This window comes from Rhineura floridana, chromosome 22 (assembly GCF_030035675.1).
Source record: "Rhineura floridana isolate rRhiFlo1 chromosome 22, rRhiFlo1.hap2, whole genome shotgun sequence".
NCBI classification, from domain to species: domain Eukaryota; kingdom Metazoa; phylum Chordata; class Lepidosauria; order Squamata; family Rhineuridae; genus Rhineura; species Rhineura floridana.
Genome location: NC_084501.1, coordinates 18,062,951 through 18,086,569, shown reverse-complemented (window position 1 = coordinate 18,086,569; position 23,619 = coordinate 18,062,951). Strand labels below are relative to the sequence as shown.

At 49.8% G+C, this 23,619-nt stretch overlaps 2 protein-coding genes across 15 annotated transcripts in view; one reads left to right on the top strand and one right to left on the bottom strand.

Moving 5' to 3' along the window:
- The window catches only part of DPM3 (dolichyl-phosphate mannosyltransferase subunit 3, regulatory), a 73,262-nt gene extending 52,859 nt beyond the window's left edge, over positions 1-20,403 (top strand). Inside the window, exons 1-7 of one of the 9 annotated variants that reach the window (XR_009760094.1) lie at positions 4,694-4,878; positions 12,669-12,728; positions 13,603-13,787; positions 16,063-16,193; positions 18,409-18,533; positions 19,689-19,800; positions 19,921-20,399. Coding sequence is in view for 1 of the 9 variants with exons in the window: in XM_061606852.1 (XP_061462836.1) it covers positions 12,669-12,728; positions 13,702-13,787; positions 16,063-16,193; positions 18,409-18,487 (356 nt within the window). In the remaining 8 variants the exon portion in view is untranslated. Of the gene's footprint in view, positions 1-4,693; positions 4,879-6,485; positions 6,668-12,668; positions 12,729-13,602; positions 13,788-16,062; positions 16,194-18,408; positions 18,579-19,688; positions 19,801-19,920 lie in introns of those variants that run through there. The other 8 variants (XR_009760098.1, XR_009760101.1, XR_009760099.1 and 5 more) reach the window with 8 other exon arrangements.
- EFNA3 (ephrin A3) overlaps positions 17,228-23,619 on the bottom strand; it is a 115,694-nt gene continuing 109,302 nt past the window's right edge. For 4 of the 6 annotated variants that reach the window (XM_061606845.1, XM_061606849.1, XM_061606846.1 and 1 more), the window contains 3 exons: positions 21,693-21,758; positions 18,974-19,051; positions 17,236-18,605 (listed from right to left, as the gene is read on the bottom strand). In XM_061606845.1, coding sequence (XP_061462829.1) covers positions 18,484-18,605; positions 18,974-19,051; positions 21,693-21,758 — 266 coding nt within the window. In that variant the 3' untranslated portion in view covers positions 17,236-18,483. Of the gene's footprint in view, positions 18,606-18,973; positions 19,052-21,692; positions 21,759-23,619 lie in introns of all 6 variants that reach the window. The other 2 variants (XM_061606848.1, XM_061606847.1) reach the window with 2 other exon arrangements.

Sequence of the window (23,619 nt, the reverse complement as noted above, 5' to 3'; positions counted from 1 at the left end):
AGATGGATTGATTCCATAAAGGAAGCCACAGACCTGACCTTACAAGATCTGAACAGGGTGGTTCATGACGGATGCTCTTGGAGGTCCCTGATTCATAGGGTCGCTATAAGTCGTAATTGACTTGAAGGCACATAACAACAACAAAACAACTATTGTTGTTGTTATTATTATTATTTACAGATCAAACTAGAGTCAACCACCCAGGCCAGAGCAGCACACCATACATTTAAAGCCCATGTGAAGTGCATGTGCTTTCCCCAAGAATCTTGGAAACTGTAGTTTACCTCTCACAGCGCTACACTTTCCTGTACCCTTTTTTAAATAAAACAACACACCACCTACGATTCCCAGAATTTTGCAGGGGGAAATCATGTGCTTTGAATGGCATGAGATGTACGCAGCCTTGAGGGTAGAGCGCACAATTTGCATACGCAATATACTTTTAAAGCACATTTGAGGCCTGTTTCCCCCCCTCCATCCCAGCAAAGAGTCGTGGGGACTGTAGTTTGCGACATGTGCTGGGACTTGCACCTCTGCAAAGGGTAAACTATGGTTCCCAGTATCTCAGGGGGTTGTAAATGTGCTTTGAATGCACTTTAACGACATGGTGTGGATTGGGCACAGAAGGTCTTGGGTTTAACCCCCTCATCTCCAAGAAGGCTGAGGAGACAGGCTGCCTTCTGAAACTCCAGAGAGCTGCTGCCAGCCCGTGTGTGGACAATATTGAGCTAGGTCAGGGGTGGGAAGCCTTAGGTCCAGAGGCCAAATCTGGCCCTCGGGGCTCTGTCTAGGCCATGCCCCTTCTCTCCAGGCCACACCCCCTCACTGACCCTGCCTCCTGCCCACCTGGAGTGTTTTTGCCTGACTGAAATGCGGCCCTGAACTCTGATCCTGCCTCTTGCTTGCTTGCATGGGGAGAGGGGAGGTGCGAGCATGTAGAAACTTGCCTATTGTCCAAAGGTAAATTCGACATTGGTTGCTCTGCCCACTTTTGCTCCCGCCCCCGCCTTCCACTGGCATGTGGCCCCCGGAAAGTGACTCAGGAGGGAAGGTGGCCCTCAGACGGCAAAAAGGCACTCCACCCTTGAGCTAGGTGGGATCAAGGTCCGGATTTCGGACAAGGGGGCTTTCTAGGCTCCTATCGGAAGGATGGAGAGCCTCTAGATGTTGCTGGGCTCAAGCTGCCATCACAGCTGGCTGGGGCTGATGGGAGCGGCAGGGCAGCAACCGCCTGGAGGCCAGCAGGTCCCCACGCCTGGGGAAGTGCATGCCAATGGTCCCAGGTTCAAATCCCGGCATCTCCAGATAGGGCCAGGAGAGACTCCTGCTGGAAACCCTGGAGAGCCTCTGCCAGTCGGCGTAGACAACAAGGAGCTGGATGGACTAATGGTCTGACTCAGGAGAAGGCAGCTTCCTAGCTTGCTCCAATCAGCCCTGCATTCCAAGGCATGAGGACTGGAATCTTGTTAAGGATGTTGCTGAGATGCAAATGGCAACCAGAACGATGGAGGGACTCCCATAGGAGGAAAGGTTACAACATTTAGGGCTTTTAAATATGTTATTTTTTTAAAGGCGAGTAAGAGTGAGATGTAACAGAGGAATAGAAAATGATGCCCAGTATAGCTGATAGGCGTTGGGGTTGGAAACATCTCGGCATGCTCCAGTAAGGTCATTTCAGACTTGCACCCTCAACCACTTATTTATCTCCTGTGGATCTTTTAACGTTTGTGAATGATTCTGCTGGGGACTGAAGCTAAGAGATTCTCCATCCAACTCACGCCATACCTTTAAAGCACATTCCCCCTGCCAAGAGTCCAGGGAGCTGTAGTTCACCCCTCACACAGCTACAATTCCCAGCACCCTTAACAAACGACAGTGCCCAAGATCCTTTGGGGGGGGAAGCCCTGTGCATTAAGTGTGCTTTAAATGTATGGTGTGGAGTCGACTGGGACATACAGTCACACAGTCCCCCGTCCCTGCCCTAGGGGAAGGGCCGTAGCTCAGCGGTAGAGTACAGGGGTGTAGTCATCCGGGGTTGCGAGGGGTCGTAGACCCCTTACTTTTTTGGAAGCAGAGTCCTCAGCCAGGGCCGTGTGTATGAGCCAATCATCATGACAGGGGAGCGTGTACGCCACTGAGAAGGGTTCTCGTCCGTTTGTTCTGATTGGAGCCAATCGGCGTGAAAGGGGGCGAGTTAACCACCGAGAAGACTCTTCTTAGTAGCTAACACACAGCCTCCCCTTTCATGCTGATTGGTTCTAGGGACAATCTGATGTAGTGGGGTGTGGACTCAGAGGTGACACAGAGAGCAAGGGAGACAAGGGGGTGTGGGAAAGCGGGCGTGGCTGCGAGGGGGTGTGGCGTGACCATCATGAAGGAATCCTGCACGTCTGAATTTGCCACTACACTGCTGGCAGAGCATCTGCTTTGCACGCAGAAGATCCCTGGCTCAATCTCCAGGTAAGGCTGGGTGCCTGAAACCTGGAAGGCTGCTGCCAGTCAGTGTCGACAATACTGAGCTCAATGGACCAATGGTCTGACTCGGTCGAAGGCAGCCTCCTAGGTTCCACACACCAGCGACCGCCCTGCAGATGAAAATCTCCAAAAATGAACGAAAAGGGTAATCAGTGAGGGCCATGTCCACACATGCAGGAGGCTGTGGAAAGCAGCACATCGGTGTCACTCCAGAAGCGGGGGCAGGGAGACGCACCGCAGGCCTGGCACCAGCCTCCTTGCGCGCAGAGAGGCTCATACACAGGGGACAGTCATGCGCTCGCAGGGAACGGCCGCAGAAGGCGAGCGGGCATGCACAGGCTTGTATAGAGCCTACACACAGCTTCACATGTGCAACAAGAACTTCTTGCACAAGGGTCGATTCGAGCCGTCACACCAGAAAACATGACAAGGCAACAACAGCACAACAAGGCAGGCCTTGTTTTATTATTTTATCCAGAACAGCTGGATACTGGAGGCAGGGATGGAAGAGAGAGGCACACCCATAGAATAATCCCACTGCTTGTGGGGATGCCCCACAGCCCTGGCCTTTTTAGCTTAAAAGTGGGGATTAGATTGGAGCTTCTATGGCTAGAAGGTTTTTGGGCAGGGGACCCTAGTAGATGTTGCTGAATTACAACTCCCATCATCCCTGGCCGTTGGGCGTGCTGGGTGAGGCTGATGGGAGTTGGAGTCTGGGAACATTGTTAAAACTACAACTCCCATCATCCCTGGCTATTGGGCATGCTGGCTAAGACTGATGGGATTTGGAATCTGTCAATATTGGGAATAGGGATTGGGGGAACCTGGGCCCTCCACAGATGTTGTCGGATGCCCGCTTCCATCAGATCCAGCTAGCACGGCCCAATGCTTAAGAATGATGGGAGCTGATGCAGGCCAGCAATATCTGGAGGGCCACAAGTTCCCAAGCCCTGTCCTAGATGCATGTCCCAACCCATCAGGGATCACATATTAAATGCACTTACAGAGGTGTAAAGCAGGGATGGGGCGCCCATGGCTCTCTCCAGATATTGCTAGACTCCAACTCTTGTTAGCCAGTGTAGCCTATTGCTATAGACGATGGGAGTTATAGTTCAACAACTGCAGGGCACCACGTTGGCTACTTCTAAGCCAAATAAAATTATTATATTTGGTGCAGATGGGCTGAAGATGGTTGCCTTGAAACTGATAAAAGGCCTGCATGTTTTCATCCACGCTGACTCCCCCTACTAAAATGTGAAAATCCTTGAAACCTAGAGTCAAAATCCCGACACTTCTGTCCCAATTTTGAACGGGAATGTTGCATTCTGGCGCTCATTCCCACCCCTTTTCCTTTCATCTCCCTACCCTTAATCTGAGAACAAATAGCCCATGTGAATGTTGCAAGGGTAGGGACCTTGGTCCTAACGTATGGAGAGCCGGTAACTAATCAGAGCCGCTGGACAATAAACCACCCGGCCCTCACTAGAGCATCAGGCCTGCTGAGCAAACTGTGTGGCTCCTGAATGGCACTGCTTTATTAAAAAAAGCCAGAAAGCCAGAAAGCCAGATTTCTCCCTGTTCAAAGCCTGTGTGTGTCTGCATGTATAAACAACTTAATATTAAAAAAATTCTAAGCAGTGTCCGCCTTAAAAATAGGAAACAATATCATCAACACAAAAATGTAATATAAAACCAGTAAAATAGTAGGATAAAGACATATCAAAACAAGAATTCATATTCACACATATACAGATAGACACACACGTTTGGATATGGGTGTGTGGGCATGTTTATGAATATAATATTTACTATATATTTTGGAAAGTTGTTTGTCCGTTCGCTGTGCATTTGGACACCTCTTAAGATGTTCCCAATTTTGCCGATGGGTCCTGACTGAGAGCAGGTTTTCGTCTACATTTGGCTACGATTGGATGCCATTTTGAACCCGGATGGCGGACGAAACCTTTCCAGACTGCCCTGATCTTCGCCAAATTTGGCGTGACGGTTCCTGAGAGCAAAGAGAAGGTTTTCACTTTTGTCGGGATACAACTGGACGCCCTTTGGAAGGGACAGAACCTTTCAAAATGGCATTGATTTGAGCCGTCGATTTCAACGCTGCATTTCTTAGAATTCTCGAGCAACGCCTGGTGTGGGGCTGTGAATATATATATGTGTGTGTGTTGTAGGGAGAAGCAGTTAAACTGGTTGTGGCTCCTTTTAGTAGCCCTACCAGCAATCAGCCAGGATAGGGTGCAGCTGAGTAAGGTGTCTGCTAAACTGTATGCAAAGATGCTGCAAACCTCCACGCTGAGCCTGATGGCTCCCAAGCCCCCAAAACACCCAGGGAAGGAGGGGGGGAGGAAACGCTCAGGCAGAAAGAAACTGCTTCTGGAAGGTGGCAAGGTAAGGTGGGGTTGTTCTTGCTTGTGCTCTCTGTCCCCAGCCTGCGCAAATAGCACGCAGCAAGATAAAGCCAACAGAGCAAAGATAGTTTCCCAACCTCTCAGGGCCTGGGTCCTTAGGATTGTGAGCCACACACACCCAGAGTTTGGAAGGAATTAGTTACAAGTAACAAATTACTTGTAATTCATTACTTTTTTGAGGAGTGAGTGGGTAATCCCTTTACATTTTGATTATAATAGAACTAGGAGTCGTTTTATTACTTTTGTGGAGTAATTGTAATGGTTCCAGTGTTACTTTTGGGCATTACTTACTGGGGGGGGGAAGAGGGGAAGTCTTCTGCTCCTCTGATTTGTGGATGAAAATCATGTGCCTCAAATTGGGCTTCTGTGCAGCGTCGCTCTTCCCTTGTGCTCTGTGGGTGGGGGCGACGAGGGAGGAGGTGGAGAGCGAGACGGGGTGGAGTGGAGAAAACAATTGTTTAAAAAAATGGATGGTGGTGGAGAAGAATGGAGTGGAGGGAGAAAGGAGCCGGAGGGCAAGAACATGGATAAAGGAGGAGGAGGAGGCAGCAGCAGAATGGAGATGAAGAACTGTGGAGGTGAAAGATGACAACGTTTGTGTGTGTGTGTGTGTGTGTGTGTGTGTGTGTGTGTGAATACTGTGTTTGCACTTGGCACACAAAGTGGCCCCCACCACCCTCTCTGGCTACTGTGCTGCATTTGCAGTATTTTAACTTTTTTGCATCTTGGGGAAATGTTTGCTTGGGTGAGTGTCCCTTAGTTGGTGGCAGGGCAGGTTCCGGGAGGTGGTTAAGGGAGAGAGATTATGCTGGCTGGCTGAGTGGGGGGTTGCACTTGGTTTGACGTGCAAAGATCTGAGTAGTGGCCTCTGCCTCCTTCCCCACCTCCCTTACCAGCGGAGAGACCACCATTGCTATCTTATGGATAAAGAGAATTATTCTACTACCTCTGTATGTGTGTGTTTATTTTTAATGTTGTTTTAGGCCACTTAGATGTGCAGCAGCCAAGGCCAGCACCTTGTAGGCGTTTTTTTTTAAAAAACTGAAATGTAATTGTAGTGATTACTTTTGACCAAAAGCAAAGTAATCAGTTACTTTCAGAGCAATTGCAATTGCAACGGTAATTACTACTTTTTGGGGCCATGTAATTGTAACTGTAATTTATTACTTTTTAAAAGTAATCTTCCAAGCTCTGCGCACACCTCTGGTTTTGTTTGCCGCCCTGGGCTCCTGCTGGGAGGAAGGGCGGGGTAGAAATCAAATAATAAATAAATAAAAACAAAAACCACACAACTCCCTGGAAGTAGACATCTAGTCTATCACAGCCTGCTGTGCTAGCTTTCTACTTGAGGGGAGCTGCATTTGTTTTGTTTTACAAAACAAAACATAGGGATGCCCTCTAAGCTATTCAAAGCAGGACAATCCATCCACCTCGTTCTGCGGCCCGCATCAGTTGGACCGATAAAAACAGTCTCCGGCAGATTCCCCAGAGCGGCAAAACATGGCCGTCCGTCAAGCTCTCCTTACCAGCACGGCGGCCTGTCTGTCCCGAACACCGATCCATTCTCGTTTAAACAGCTGCTGGAGAGAGAGAGAGGGAGAGCAAGCGATAACTCCTTGCCGTGTCTGCAAAACAACTTTCCTCTTGTTTATCGCATAATGATGCATTGATTGCGAGTAATGTTGCATGCCCGACACGGCAGCGGGCGAGAGAGACAGCGAAAGGGAGCAAGCTGGCGGCACTCCTGACATGCCAGACAGCAGGCCTTGGTAAGCCGATTCCCCCTTGGCGACACACTGGAGAGCAGCTACCTTGGCAAATCTCTCTCTCTCACACACACACACACACCCTTGCAAATCTCAAACTGCCCTGTGTGTGTGTGTGTGTGTGAGAGAGAGAGAGAGAGACAGAGAGACAGGCAGAGCACATGTTTTATGTGCAGACGGTCCCAGGTTTGGTTCCTGGCTTCTCAGGTGGCGGGACTGGAAAGCCGGGGCAGATCCCAGGTTTGAGGACCCTCCTGGCAAAGTGTTCTTTGGCAGGGCCTTTGCCTACATGGTGAGAAGAGCCCTGCTGGTGGATCAGGCCAGTGGCCCATCTAGTCTGGCCTCCTGTTCTCGCAGTAGCCAACCAGATGCCCCCAATAGGAGGCCCACGAGCAGGACCTGGGTGCAACAGCAACTCTTCCCCCACTTGTGACTCACCACAACTGGTGTTCGGAGGCACATTACTGCCTCCGACAGTGAAGGGACAGCATAGCCATCCTGGCTAGTTGCCATTGATAGCTTCAGCCTGGATGAATCTGACTAATCCTCTTTTACAGCCCTCCAAGTTGATAGCTGTCATTGACTCTTGTGAGAGCAAGCTGCATGGTTCAGCTATGCACCGTGTGAAGACGATTAGATGAGCCCTGTAGGGTCAGGCCTGTGGCCCATCTAGCCCAGCGTCCTGTTCTCATGGTGGCCAACTGATGCCCTCAGCGGGAAGCCTGCAAGCAGGACCTGGGCGCAACAGCAACTCTCCCCACTTGCGATTCCCAGCAACTGGCGTTCAGAAGCATCCTGCCTCCGACAGGGAAGGGAGAACATAGCTAGTAGCCACTGATAGCCTTTTCCTCCATGAATTTGTCTAAATCTCTCAATTTGTCTCATCCTTCTCTCTTCTGGGGCCTAAACTGTCCTCTTCCAAAGTTTGCAAAAAGCAAGCATGTGGGGATCTTTTTTTTTCTTTGCTCACTTCCTTCTTCCAAAAATGCACGAGCCCCAACCACTAGGCATTGCAGCCCCAGCTTTGAGAAACAACCTGCATTCGAGGAGGCCAGACCCTCCCTCACTAGACCCCAACAGTGTCCCCCTTCCCTCGGCTGCCGAAAGGACCTGGGCGTCCCTGCGAACTCTCCCTCCCTGAGTCTTCCTTGCACAGTGACCTTCTATAAAAGCAAGTGATAACAGGATTTATGGCTGGGGTTTTGACTCCCAAGGCTTTTTCGCCACGTCCCGCATGTAGAAAGAGAAAAACATGTGAGACGGGAGGGGATGACTTTGCTCTGCAGCTAAGTCCCCCAAATTAAGACAGATTGGTTTTCCCCTTCGGAGCGAGGCAGGACAGAAATAAATTGATCGGCGGGTCGTAATCATTGAGGGAGGGATGTAGCTTTTGAAAATACGCTGTGGACTTGAAACCCTTTCAGTCTTTCTTTCTTTGGATCTGTTCAAATCCCTATACCAGGGCTTTGTTGAGCCTAGGGCTCACTAGGCCTCTCTGTCAGGGAGCAGGCAAAGGAATAATAGAGCATGCACAGAGTGCTTCTTCACCAATTTAAAAAAAATGATGTTCTGAGGGGGGGAAAAGGATATGATTTCTGTGTGCCTGGCTTGCAAAGAAAATGCATGCTATTCTGATATGAATATGTCCAAGAAGGACAACCTTGTCACTGTAAATAATCTATATTTTCTTTCTCTGTCATCCAACAGGTAGGTTGGGTACCATGTCCGCATTAAATACTCATATTGATTTTTAATTGGCTTTTCTATTGCTTCTTTTTTATATTCTCATAATTTGAGCTATATGGAACGCAAATTGTCACACAAACAGTAAAAGACAATTAAAAATCACAGCACCTCGCACAGCACATGACAATGGCAGAAAAATAAACGACCCTCAGCAACTTTCGAGTGGTCCGTGGGGGGGGGGAAGTTTGGGAACCGCTGTGTTATCTATCTAATCTATCTATCTAATCTGTCTGTCTGATTTATATCCCTCCCTTCCACCCAGTAGGGCCCTAGGGTGGCGAGAAATGGCTTGCAACAAGGGGTGCATGAGTCAAAACTGTCTACAAACGTGTGTGTGTCGGGAGAACTTAGCACTCAAATGCTGGAGAAGGATTTTTTTTTTTAAGCAAATTGCAAATTGCTGTAGAAATGTGGAGAACTGAATGTCAGAATGGAAAAACGAGCAACGCCGAGAACCAAAATCCATCCCTATTCCCGCCTATTTGTCTCCGAGGCCAGGGACAGCCTCTCTTCTCCACCTCACTCCTTTGCTGCCGTCCACACTCTTTGCCCTCACACCTTCCGTTTGTTTACCCCACCAAATTTGCGCGAAAAGACCCTGCTGGTGGATTGGGCCCCGTGGGTCTGTTCTCTCCATTGCCCCTTCCACAGCCCTGAATGGCACTTGAAACTAAGCAACATTTAGCACTTAAAAAATAAATACAGGGTTTTTAATATTATTATTATTCCAGTACTAGGAACGGCATAATAGGATTGGAGTGAGAATGATGATTTATTGAGAATATTAGGTTGATGGAAGATCAATGGATGAAAATAAGCTCTGGTCATGTTATTTTCTCATCCTGTTATGTCTACCATTGGCCTCATCATGTGTATGTGTATATATATTAATAGCAAATTCAGCACCTGAGGGTGCTGTGATGATTAGTGACAGACTATGAGAAACCCTGAGATTTGCAGAAGTAGGGGGGGAAATAGAGGGGGAAAGGATCCTCTCCATAGTGAGGACTGAGATTGCTCAGTGGGCATAATGCTGGCTGACTGAGGGAAGGGGGATAGAAAACTGGGAGAGGTGGAGATGAAATAGAGTATCTTGAAGGTGTGCATTGCTGGGTGGCTGACCAGTAACCTGAACAGGAACCATCTGTGCTGCAACATTTTGTTGCAGGTCCTGCAGGTTCAGTCCGTAGATAAATGTTGACAGATCATCTTGCTATTCCTGTTAACCATCACAGTTTGATGCTGTAACCTTTTTAACCAGTATGTTGTCTGATGTTAAGGTACATTAGCATTAATATTAAGACATTTTTTCAAGCCAAAGACTTTAAATTTGGCATAAAGCAGCACTTTTTGTAGCATCCAGATATACTACTTGGGGAATGCTTACAACAACCTTGAAAGCTAGGCCACATTTGACACCATAGATCAACCCATTGCTGTATATTTGCTGCATGTGGTGGTAGCCTTCCTGATAGGACAGGGGTTAGGAATCTGTGGAGCTCTCCAGATTTTGTTGGGAGTCCAACAAAATCTGGAAAGCCACAGGATCCCCACTCTTGTCCTAGGCCAGCCTTTCCCAACTAGTGGGCCACCAGATGTTGTTGGACCACAATTCCCATCTTTCCTGACCATTGGCAATGCTGGCTGAGGCTGATGGGAGTTGTTGTCCAACAACATCTGGTGGCCCACTAGTCGGGAAAGGCTGGCCTAAGCCAACCACATCCAAACCAATCAGGGACCACATATTATATGCAGTTACAGAGATGTAAAGCAGGGAGCAGAGTCCACAGCCTTCCAGATGTTGTTGGGATCCCATCAGTCTCAGCTAGTGTGGCCCATGGCCAGGGATGCTGGGAGTTGTAGTCCAGCAACGTCTGGAGGGCCACAGAGGTTCCCCCCGCCCTATGGAAGGGCCACAGCAGGCTGGGAAACACAACGTGTGCTGTAGAGAACAGGGATGCCATGCCAGCTTAGCGGTGATGCCGGATGAGGCAAGTGCCCTCAGAAACCTCTGTCGGAGCGTTGTCAACACAGTCACCGGGGCAGAGGTGAGCCTTCTGCGTACGCGCACGTACACACAGCCAATAATACATAAATAGCGACGTAGTAGTGAAAAGTGTGTTTGTGTTGAGCTCATAGTTGCAGGGAGACGGATCTCGTGACGAGCTTATCTGGAGCAAGGGCAGTGCCCGCGTGAGGTGGCTGGCACAGGGGTTGTTGTGCGGGCAGACGGCTGGCCAAAGGGCACAGCGCCCCCATGGGAGCATTGGCTGGAAGCCAGGTCGCTCGGCAACTGTTTTGAGTAACTCTTGGGCACGGAACATTGGTGGAGTATCTCTGGGCACGTACAGAGAGTCACGCCCTTCTCTTGGAGGGCGCAGAGCCTGTCCCCTTTCCCCACAGGCTGGAGGGGCTGGGCTCAGCAGGTACCCTTTTGAGCCACACTGGCGAGCCACCTCCCCCCAAGCTCTCTGTTCTCTAAGCCCCACTGAATGACCCAAAGGCGGCTGCCTTATACAGAGTCGGAGCATTGCCCCATTTACTTGGTTTTGCCCATCCTGATTGGCGGCAGCCCTCCAGAATTTGAGGCAGGGGTCTCTCCCAGCCCTCCCTGCAGATGCCGGGGAGTGAACGTGGGACCTTCTGCATGCAGGGCAGATGTTCTGCCCCCTAAGCTATGGCCCTTCCCCTCGCTCACTTAGCAACTCCCGTGAATCTCTCCCTGCCATCCATTGCACAATCCCTGGCCTCTTTGCTCCTGTTCCCCCTGTCAAGCCCACCCAGCTCAGATTGTAGACTCTCTGGGGCAGAGGCCTTGCCTAACCCGACACCCTTCGTGTTTCCCTCTGGCCTGAATAATGTGACTGTTAGTAGCTGGCGCACCGTGCCGAGTTAGAAAGGTTGTTTGAAGCCTCTCACATGCACCCTTGCCAGGCGCATGGGATGAGAAAAGCTGCACCCACAGACTCTGACACAGCAGAGGTGGCTGGCACAGACTTTGCCCTGTACCAACGATAGGGATTTCCCCCCCTCCCAACCTTTTGCAGGGCAAGGAATTCTCTTGGGGCCAGGAAAAGATTTAGGGCTGTCCCCAACTCTCTGCAACTCTCCCCCCCCCACAGTTGCCAGGTTCTTGGGAAGGAAGGAACTTGCTCACACACACCCTGCCTGCGTCCAGACAAGACCCATCCAGCCAGTTTGCCAGCTTTGCAGGCCTTGGCTTGGCAGCTGCCTGTGAGTGTAGATCCACCGGAGAAGCCAAGAGAGAGCGCACAGTGTGGCAGCTGAGAGCATGTGGGGGGGGGGGAGTCCCCAATTTGAATCCTGACTCTCCTGTGACCTCAAGGAGTAAAAAAAGTGGGCTAAACAACTGAATGTAACAGCGGAAGAGCCTGGCTGCTGGGTCAGGCCCAAGGGGGCCCATCAAGTCCAGCATCCTGTTCTCACAGTGGCCAGCCAGATGCCCCAATGGGAAGGCCAAAAGCGGGGCCCAAGTGCACAAGAGCAACTCTTCCCATTAGCAGTCCTCATCAGTTGGCGCTGAGAGACATATTGCCTCAGACAGCGGAGGGAGAACATAGCCATTGTGGCTTTGTTGTTATGTGCCTTCATGCCAACTATGACTTATGGCGACCCTATGAATCAGCGACCTCCAGTAGCATTTGTCATGAACCACCCTGTTCAGATCTTGTAAGTTCAGGTCTGTGGCTTCCTTTATAGAATCAATCCATCTCTTGTTTGGCCTTCCTCTTTTTCTACTCCCTTCTGTTTTCCCCAGCATTATTGTCTTTTCTAGTGAATCATGTGTGTCCAGAGTATGATAACCTCGGTTTCATCATTTTAGCTTCTAGTGACAGTTCTGGTTTAATTTGTTCTCACACCCAATTATTGGTCTTTTTCGCAGTCCATGGTATGCGCAAAGCTCTCCTCCAACACCACATTTCAAATGAGTTGATATTTCTCTTCTCCGCTTTTTTCACTGTCCAACTTTCACATCCATACATAGAGATCGGGAATACCATGGTCTGAATGATCCTGACTTTGGTGTTCAGTGATGCATCTTTGCCTTTGAGGACCTTTTCTAGTTCTCTCACAGCTGCCCTCCCTGTATGGGGGTGATTGTTGCTGTTTCATTGTTTCCCCCTTATCGTATGATATATTTATTTGGGTTTTTCACAACGTTGCAAGCTGCTTGGAGACCTTGGAGTAGCAAGCGACTAAGAAATCTAATTAATGGCAACAAACAATTTTCTTGCAGACCCCAAACGTGGAGGAGTAACAACGCTGACGATACCTCACAGGTCCGTTGTTCGTAAAAGTACGTGCGACTCTGAACAGTGGAGCCAAATTGCACTGTAATGGCCGGGGGGGAGTGGGCGGGGAGGGAACCACAGATTACACTAATGGGAAATGATGCATTGGTCCTGTGATGGCAGAGGAGAGCGACCTCAATCCCCTGCAAGGGTTGCCCAACCAGATGATTCAAAATAGCCACCTGAGGACTTTCCAGGTTCTTTCAGGCTGCCTGGGGGAAGAGAGAGAATAGTTCCAGACTGTGATTCACCCAAGGGAAGGTGGGCAGCCTAGGTGTGAACGTGCCTTTTGTCTAGCCTCCAATGCGCAATATTCTGGCAACCCATCTCTTGACAGAGTTCCAGAAGGAAAGCCCCTCACTCCGGTCCCTTAGGGCACATCCACACCATACATAGAAAGGCCATGGCTTCCCCTCAAAGAATCCTGGGCACTGTCGTTTTTAAGAATGCTGGAATTCCACCTCTGTGAGGGGTAAAACTACAGTTCCCAGGATTCCTTGGGGGGGGGAGAGAGGGAAGCCATTACTGTTAAAGTGCTATAAATATGTTTTAGAGGTGCGATGTGGATGTGACAGTACCAGGAGCAGAGAGTTTCCCGCACAAACTATTTGGCACACGCTTGATGCGGTCTGAGAAGTCAGGCACCCGTCTCTGGCAGAAGATACTGGAAGGGTGGGGAGCAGAGGTGTGGGGCTGGTGCTGTGGGTCCCACATAGCTGTTAAGGAAGGCTATCGTGCAGGGCCAGGAGTGTAGTCGTCTACAGTCTCAGGGGGTCTTAGACCCCTTACATTTTTGGGAGCCAGGTCCCAGCAGGGTCCCTGAGCCGGTCAGTATGAAAGGGTAGTCACTGGGAAGAGTCTTCTAACTTGTTTCCTCAGTGTTTCCTGCTGACTGGAGCCAATCGGAGTGAAAGGAGTTCCTGCTGGTTCCTGCTTCAAAAAGATAAGTTGTGGAGTTTGAGAATTCTGTCATTGCAGATGAGACAGTGAATCCTGAGAATAGCACCCCATCGACATCATCAAGCAATTTGGTAGCAGCAGGAGATAAACGTGTAGACAGTGAAGTGAGTAATGTCACGCAGTGTCTCCGACAGCGAGAAAAGACAGCCCAATGGTGACAGCGACAGAGAAGCAGAAAGGCGCATTCAAGCCTGGCCAGACTATTCCATAATCTTAGAAGGGGGCATGGCTGTGAGGGGACGCGCCTGTGACTATTAGGAAGGGGTCGTCTGCTTCTGAATTTGAAAAGGAGGAAGGACAAAATGCTGATGGAGTTTGCAGGGTTGTCCAATTGTAGAGTGCACCTCTCTCTCTCTGGGCCATCCCACCCCATCTCTCTCTCTGTCTTGCCACTGCCCCATCTCACTCTCTCCTTTAGCCCCAGTGAGCATGGCCAAAGGTTAGGAGGAGGGATGGAAGAATCTGTCCGTTTTGCTTCTTGGCGTGGGTCATTTCATTCTCCACCTTTCTGCAGCAATATGCAAGGTGTTTTTTTTTTTTAATCCTCATAAAAATTCTTCAGCGTTTTGGGCTGAATTTCTCCTAAGAAACACATTTTTGCAAGCAGCTTTGGCTTGTGTACACATTTTTTTGCCAACAGTTTATCCCAATGCAAGGCATTTTTGTACGGTATTTCCTCTCCTGTGTTCATTTTGTCTGCACTTTCCCAATATATTCACTTTTGTCAAGGTTGGTTGGTTGGCAAACTGCATCGCAAGGTTCGGATAAGGGCGGATTTTGAAAGAAGGCCGTGTTTCAGTTCCCAGATTGTTTCAGAAAGTGCGGATCTGATAAATTTGGCTTTAAATAGAAATGGAATTATTTTTCTCCCCCATTGCTAATTAGATGTGATGGGAACTGGAGTCCAAAATACCTGAAAGGGTGCAGGTTCCCTACCCGTATTAGGAGCTGCAAGGATCCCCTTCTTATCTGTTATATTTGTTGTGTAAGGGCATACCTTTCTAGAGAAGAGGGATTTAAAAAAAGCAACAGAGCTTGCAGATGAAGGCTGTAGAGCAGACGTCCTCCAACCTGGCGCCCTCCAGATGTTGTTGGACTTCCAACTTCCATCAGCCCCAGCCAGCATGGATGATTGCCAGGGATGATGGAAACTGGAATCCAACAACCTCTGGGAGGGTCACGGGTTCCCCAGCCCTATCCTACATGCATGTCCTAGCCAATCAGGGATCACCTATTAAATGAACTTACAGAGGTGTAAAGCAGGGATGGGGAACCCTGTGGCCCTCCAAATGTTGCTGGACTCCAACTCCATCAGCCCCAGCAAGCATGGCCAATGGTCAGAGATGGTGGGGATTAGAGGGCCACATGTTTCCCACCTTTGCTGTGACTGGTCTAAGACTTCAGAATGAACAGAAAATGCTCCGTGTGTGTCTTTTTTTTTTTAATGGCCTTTTAGAGTTTTGTGTCAGAATCTCCTCTTGTTGATGATCCTTTGGCTGCCAAAGTTCAACAGAGGTGTTTTTTGTTTTGTTTTCTGCTGCTTTGGACATTTTGGCTGGGTGGTTCAGGTGGCAGACTCCCTTGCTCAACAGCCCATGGGTTTAGGACCAGCCTTGGGTGCAGGTCCTGATACATCCACAAATTTGGGATTAGGGCTGTCAAGACAGAATGGCATATTTGTGGGAATTGCAGCTAGACCTTTGTGCCTTGTAGAAAAAGGGATTCAAACAAATGTGAGGAGGGCGCTAATGATAGCAACAAGCCATAATAGGTCAATGTAACCTCCATGGTCAGAAACAGTCTATCTGCAAATATAAGCTACTAGGGACAGATTCTATAAGACATGCAAATGACTGGAATGAATAAGTAATGCAGCAAAGTTGGTTCTCTCAAAATCTTAGCCTTTTAAAAAGAGCTACAACAAAAAATTTGCTCCTTTGTTGAAAAAGCTCTTGGATTCCTGCTCTTGTTAGCAGAGGGTTCTGCCAGATTTTTAATTCTCTCGCTCCCCAATGTTGGAAGGTTCAGGCCAGACAGATGGAAGGACTTCGTCACACCACGCACAGTTAAAGCGATGCGATTTGCTCCCACAAGAGGCAGTTGTGGCCACCAACATGGATGGCTTTAAGAGAGGGTTAGGCAAATTCATGGAGGCTACCCATGCTTACTAGCCACGAGGGCTAAGATCTCCCTCCATTGTTGGAGGCAGAATCTCTCTCTCTGAATGCCAGTTGCTGGGAACTGTAAGTGGGCAGAGTTACCATTGCACTCCGGTTCTGCTCAGGGGTTTTCATAACGGGCATCTGATTAGTCATTATGAGAACAGGATGCTTTGGCCTGATCTAGCAGGGCTCTTATGTCCTTCCTTGCTTCCAAAAGGGCCACCCTTCTGATACAAAGAAAATTTGCTTTCTGGAACACCATCTACAGCAACGTCTCCTGGACGTACGGAACCCATCCAAGCCTTGCACTTGGATTCAGAAGCCCTGCTCTGCTCCCCCTCACAGACGGTGAGTGCCCCCCCAACCCCCCCCGAGCCTTTTCTGTAGTGTCCCTTAAAACATGGAACCATTCCCAGGCGAGATCTGCCAGCTTCCTCCTTGTCATGTTTGCAGACCACCACTTCACAGCCTCATTTGTGGTGCTAAGATCTGGCCCACTGATCAGCTTGTTTGCGCCTGTACTCTTGAACCCAGTGGTGGGGAACCTGTGGCCTTCCAGATGCTGCTGTTGGACTATGACTCCCATCATCCCTGTTGGCCATGCTGGCTGGGGTTGATGGGAGTTGTAGTCCAATATTATCTGGGGGGTTGCAGTTTCCCCCATCTCTCTCAGGAAGGGAAGCCGCTTCAAAGTAGAGTCATTCCTCCCTCTTACACACACAATACAGAATGCTGGACTGAGGAACCTCTGGTATTCCAGACGTTGCAGGACTACAACTCCCATCATCCCTGACCATTGGCCGTCTTGGCTGCTGGGGTTGATGGGAACTGGGAGCCCAACATCTGGATGGTCCCTTGCTTCAACCGACTCATCAATGCTGGTTGGATGTTTTACCTGCTGCATTGTCTTATCTAGGTTTTAGCTGCCATTTTATTGAACAACGATAATGTATAAATATTTTTTTTTAGTCCTGATTGTTCTACATTTGAACATATTTTTTTATAAATGCCAATCTTGTGTGTATGCCCATTTGGACATCTGGAGGGCTTATATTGACTTAAATGCTTAATTTTAGATGGCAGCACCAAGGGCATTCTCAATGTGAGGTGACTGTATTTATTGTTAATTTGTGTGTCCCTGTTTTCATCTTTTCTTTCTGTATTAAATCTGAGGATGACTAATAATTTTGATCATTATTTATTTATTCTTAAAGTCCCAATCTTACCTGGATTTAAATATATATCGGAGGAAAACAGGATGAAAAGACATCAAAATGAAATAAAACGGAGCCTGCTCACTGGTCACATCTCCCTGCTCCCCCCCCCAAATTATCAGCATCCTTGGATGATAAGATCCCCCAAATCCACAGCAGGAGGAAGGGAGGGTGAAAAAGACGACCACTTTTTTTCTCCACCTTTTATTTAATTTTTTTTTAATAGACTAAGAGCAAGTATATGAAAAATCACCAGCCAAAGCTTTTGAAGGGGGGGGGGAGAGGAGGGCAGAAAAAAAAATAAAAGGAGAAACGGCAACCCCCCTCCCAGAAAACCTTGCCACCCCAAAGTTCCTTTGCTTTTTTTTTTTTTGTCAATGCGGTTTATTTGTTCGTTTTTGTCCAGCCCTGCCCTCCCCAACCCCAACCCGGGAACGAAAAAAAAGTGTCCGTGCATTTTGCATAGGTTTGGTCTTCACAGAAGACAAAGGGACGAATCGCCCTCACCCCCCCCAAAAAAAAAACAAACCAAAGACTCTGGCTTTGACAGGCAGGCCGGTGCCTGCCCCGCGCCCACCCCCAGTACATGAACAGTTTTTATATAATCTATCGACACGGATAATAGAGCCTCTCTCTCTGTACAGAACACGTAAGAGATATGTACAGGTACCCCCCCTCAGGGTTAGGACCAGGCTACCACGTGCCCCCCGCCTCAGCGCGAAAGTCACTGGGGAGACTATGTTACACCTCCCCACCCAAAATCTCTGGCGTGGGGATTTCTGGGACAGGCGCCACCCCCCCTTCAAAGCAGGGCACGGTTCTCCCTTGCAAAAGTTTTGCCAGGCCACGACCCCCCCGTGTCCTGACCCGAGCCACCTCAACGTTCTTGAAGGCTGTCCGTCACTTCAGGTTCTGCCGTCAGCCCACCACCGGGGCCATCGGAAGAGACAGGCAGGTTGCCTATTGCTGCGGCACTGGCCCGTGGCCCTTCAAATGCAATCGCCCGCCTGGGCATGGAGGCCCTGGATTCCGGGACGCTGAAAGAAAGCTCGATCCAGCCCCCACCAAAGTCCACGTAGCCCGCCACGGGAGGGAGGCCCCTCGTCAAAAAATCTCCCTCCCTTCCCACGCACACAAACGTCCCCAGCGGGTGGCAGGCGGGAAACCTTCCCCCCTTAGCTGTTGCGGAGGAGGTGGTGGCACAGCCAGGAAAGTTCATCATGCCCCACCTTTGCGCCTCCCCGCATCGCCTCAAGCCGCCTCCCTTTGGAATTACATTTTTTAAAAAGATATATATATATATATATATATATATATATTAAAAAAATGTCCACTTTTGTCCTTTTCAGAAATGAATTGGGGAGGCCGCTGGTGCTGGCTGGCTGGCTGAGTGTGGGTCGGCTCCCTCTCGGCGACCCACGCGGCTAGGAGGCCAAGAGGGTCATGAGGAACAAGGTGGCGGCCACGGCCAGGGGTAAGTGTTCCCGTTTTGGACTCGTCCCACTGATGCTTTTTTCGAGCTTGGGCATCTCTGGGTTAAAATCATCTGCAAGGGGGAGAAACAGAGAGGGAGGGGGAAACAGGGGGAGAGATCAGACTCTAGGGAGGTGTTGGGCACCCTCTCCGCCCCCGGCGAGTGCCTCCTGCTCAAAGCGCCTTCAAGATGGTGGACAGCAAAGGATTCTGGGTACTGGAACTTGGGAGAAGGAGATGGCCCACTCCACCATGGCAGAAGTGGCTTTTATTACCCTGAAGAAGTTCTGGCGAAGCTCTTGGCCTCTTTCCAGCAGGAGGGGGGGGCACAGCCAAAGGGAAGGGGGAGTTCTTTTTCTGAGCCTTGGGGACAGCTCCCCCAAAAAACCTCTGCCCTCCCCCCCCCCCAGAGAGAGAGAGAGCACTGTGGGCGTCACTCACCCAACTCTTTGATCTTCATCTCTGGCCCTATAGTGAACTGCGGAAGGGTCGGAACCGTTTTCTCTCTAGGGTGCGACGCTGTGGGCAGGAGAGGGGGAGGGGGGGAAGAGGGTTATGCCCGGGGGGGGGGGGAGAGAGAGAGGACTGGGATCACGTTCCAAAGCCTCCCTCTGCTGTCATGTTCACTGTCCACCACCACCCCGCCCAAGAAAGCTGGCTTCCTTTCCTGCCCTCCCCGCACCCTCAGTCCGGATGCCCCGGGGGGGGGGGGGAGATGGCCAAGGAAAAAGAGCACTGGGTCCCACGCTCCTCAACCTAAGCTTGTGGGGAGGGGAGGAAGTGGAGCTCGCGGGAGGAGGGCTGTGGGGGTGCAAAAAGAAATAGGAGCCTTTTACACTCTGGGCAACGACGGCAGACACATCTATAGCTTATGTCCAATGTGGGTCCTCCTCAGAGTAAGCCCATTGGAAACAACAGACAGGACTGCACTCTCCATTTCCAGCATTACCATTCCACCTTAAAGACTCTTGGGGACTGTAGTGCTGAGAGTTGTTAGGAGACCCCAATCCCCCCCCCCAGTTCCCAGCGTGGTTTAACCGTCAGTCCCAGGGAACTACCACGCCCCGACAGCCTTTTCGGTGGTGGCTCTGTGTCTGTGGAATAGCCTTCCCGGCAAAGTGCGTCTTGCCCCATCCTTACATTTCTTTTCGATCAGGTGCGGGGAACCTGTCATCCTCCAGATGTTGCTGAACTACAACTCCCATCATCCCTGGCTGTTGGCCGTGCTTGCATGAAGGCCCACAGGCTTCCCACCCCTGCTACAGACGGTAAGTGAAAAGGTCAGCTTTTTTATCGGGCTTTTAAGCAGCTGATGGGTTAAGCTTTTTTTTTAAAACGATGTTAAACTTATTTTAATTATTTCGTTTTTATATTAATTTTATTTTTAGAAACCACCCTGTGATGGTGTTTTTGGGGAAAGGTGGTACAGAAATCTCTATATAAATAATAAATAGCAGCTAAATGGACCTTCCAGCTACAGACGCAGTCTACATCTAAACACCAGATGTTTGAGGCCTTCACTCCTTCCTTGCAAGCCCTAAGAAGCACTTGGCTGTCGACTGTTGGGAAACAGCACCCTAGACAAGAGGGGTCATTGGTCTTATCTGACAGGCTGGTTCTTAGAAATCCTATACAGCTACATCTACAAACTTCTCTTTTATTGTATATATGCAGGATGGGTGTGTATTAATTTTTTTACACTTTGTAACAAGGGATTGGCGATACTTTGAACTCCTTTCAGTTGTATAAAAGAAGGCGGCCGGGGGCAAGGGGGCGGGGAGTAAAATTTCTAGAATTGTGAATAAAGATTGCCCTGTCCATGAGGACTAGCATCCTGCTTGCTTTTGGGAAAAAAAAAAAAAGGAGGTAAAATTTCTACGATGTAAACAAACACCACCCTGCCCATGAGGATTAGCAGCTTGCTTTTTTGAAGGAAAAAAAAGCAGGAGGTAAATTTTCTAAAGGGCAGACAAACATTGCCCTGACCCTAAGGACCAGCAACTTACTCTGGAAAATAATAATAAAGCAATGAAAATGGAGATTTTTCAGCACACAGTGTGACTGCCGAAACACAAAATACACACTCAAGATTTTGGGTTCCTACAGCTCTGCCAGGGCCACAAAATAAAAGCCAGTTGTTTTAGGGGCTCTGCAAGTGTTTACACGCCAGAGAAGAACTGGGCTTCTCAGGCACAGACATCCAGAGTGTAAAGAAAAAGTGGGTTGTTAGTCCTACTCAGAGTAGACCCATTTACTTTTAATGAGCCTGACTAATGCAAGTCCATGATTTCCAACAGGCCTACGCCGGGTAAAACTGATTGGCTGCAACCCGGCGTGTGTACGCGGGGTGCAGCAAATGTGCTTAGGACAGGGTTTCCCAAAGGGGCCAATCACGGGTTCGACGGGACTGTGCCAGAGGAGGGTCAAAAAGGGCCTGGGGGTTGAAAGGAAGCTTAGAAGAGAGAGCGGGACCAATGTGATTGGGAATGACGAGCCTTAGGAATAGGGTCCTAGTTTCTCCTGGCCTTTTGACACCCAAGACGCATGTTTTCAGGACCCATTCCATTCCTCTGATCGTAATTTGCTTTTAATTGTTTTTAATATTGAATTTTAGACAGCCGTAACCTGCCCTGTGACCTGCTGTTGAAGGGCGGGGAATACATTTAGTCATAAACAGTGCTTTTTTTTGGTATAAAATGAGGTGCCAGTACTCGTGATAAAAGTGCCAGCAGAAAATAGTTCCTCATTGGTTAGGGAGCTGCATTTCCATGCATTGCCATATTATTATTTATTATTAGTATTAGTATTATTATTGATGGAAACGCACAGAGCACACCTCCCTAGCCAAGGAGGAACCTCTTGTATTTAATAAGACAGTTCCACAATACAAGAGTGTTCCTTATTTTTTGACATGTTGTGATTCCTAGTAATGGTGACTATTGATCAACAAGCGTTGATTATATCTTGATAGCTCCTGACTTTATTTCCCTTCCGTTCCTAAGAATTTGGGACAGGGGTTGCCGACAACTTTATAAGCTCATCAAGGGACCGACAAAACTCAGACGTTTGGGAAGGCCCCGGCTCGGAACTGGATAACAGGACGAGGTTGCCCAAGGAGGTGGCAGGGAGTGTAAAAAAGGAAAAAGAGACGGTCACTCACGGGAAGCGCAGCAGACAAAAACCTTCATCCGCAGGCAGGCCCGGCGGTGGTTATGCGTCGGAGTTGCTGAAAAAAAGGAACGGAGGCACAGCTGAATTTGCGGAAAAGGCACCCAAGTGCCCGTGCAGGAATTCGGAGAGGAGAGGGGGTTCCGTGGCACAGCACCAGAGCACCTCGCTTGCATGCTGAAGGGTTTCCAAGGCTCAACCCCAAGAATCTCCCGTTTGGAGGATCTCAGGAAAGATCTCTCTCAGCCCTGTTCCTTGGAAGGCCAGCGTGGCATAGCAGTTACAGTGTCAGACTAGGAACTAGGAGACCAGAGTTCAAACCCCCACTCAGCCTGCTTGAGCTGGTCACAGTCTCTCGGCCTAACCCACCTCGCAGGGCCGTTGTGAGGATCAACTGGAGAGGGAGGAAAACCCTCCTTCAGCTGCTGGTAGGAAAGGAGGGATATGCATTTAAGGACAAATCAACAAATAAAATAAAAGTGGATGCCGGTCAGAGTAGGCGATGCTGAGCTGGTGGGCCACCAGTCTGGCTAAGGCTGCTTTGTGGGTAGAGGACGCAGGACTTGTTATGAGTCTGAACCTGGGTCCATCTAGCTTAGTGCTGCCTGCACTGATCGGCAGCAGCTCTCCAGGGTTTTTTAAAGACTTTTCCAGCTATGACCCTCAAGAGACTTAAAATACGTATGTAATCAGAGGAAGGAACTCTGCGGCTCTCAAACTGCTTGACGCCCTCCGGCTGCCCAAATTTCAAGCGGCCCAGAGACAGAGAGCGAGTGCGCAGTATCATCTTGCAATACTGCAAACCCCGCCCGCTCTGCGCTCTGGCACCACCCCCTTTGCCTCTAACTCCGCCCAATGTCAGCACACAGCCCTTGATGGGGGGGGGGAAGGTTCCCCATCTTCCTTCCCCTTGCCCTCCAGGAGTCACTGCTTGGGGTGGGCGTACGAACAGGCAGTGACTGCACAGAGACACACAGTCAGGGGGGCCTCTCACTGGGGGAGGGCCCCAGCCCAGCGGTAGGATATCTGCTTTGCATGCAGAAGGCCCCAGGTTCAAGCCCCAACGGCATCTCTAGGTAAGGCTGGGAGAGACACTCCCCCGGTCTGAAATCCTGGCGAGCCATTGCCAGTCTGCGTAGACAATATGGAGCTAGATAATTCGGCTTGGGAGAAGTTCGCAGCTTCCTGTATTCCCACTGGGCCCCCTGTTGGACCGTGGGGCCCTCTGCCGTTGCCTGACAATCCCGACTCCTGGCGCCGGCCCAGGAAACACACCTCCAGCCAAGCCTCTGCAGATGAGAATCAAGGCCGTCAGCCTTGTTTACTTCGTCGTAGCTGTTCTCACCCTGAACTAACCAGCCTGTCCCCCCTCCCTGATTTGCTCCTTCCTCAGGCTCCCCCCCTCACCCCCCCTCGGCCTCCCCCTGGATCCAGTTCCTTCGCGAGAGCTTGGGAGCCCGCCTTGCCTCCCGAAGCGGGAAGCATTAGCAAATTGATCAACGCGCCTTTCCTTTCCTCTTTCCTTTAAAAGGCGACAACAAAGAAGAAGAAGCGTAATCTTTAGTAAAACGTTTAATCTCGCCATCGGATCTGCTTGTACTCATTACAGGACGACTCCGACGCGCTCAGCAACATTTGCTAGCGGGAGAGCAGGGAAAAGAGTTCATGGGCAATTTGGGTCCATGCAGTTTTTTTAACTGGCACACTGGCTACAAACCGACTGCTAAAGGCAGTGTGGGGTACCGGTTGGATGGGATGGGGGAACCTGGCGGTCGGAAAAGTGTGTATTTATATGCGCCACGGAGGGGAATCAAAGGCTCGGGGCCAAATGTGGCCCTCCACACGTCTCTGTCTGGCCCTCGGGACTCTCCCCAGTCCCCGCCCCCTACTGGTTGAGTTTCGCACCGTCCTTGAGTGTT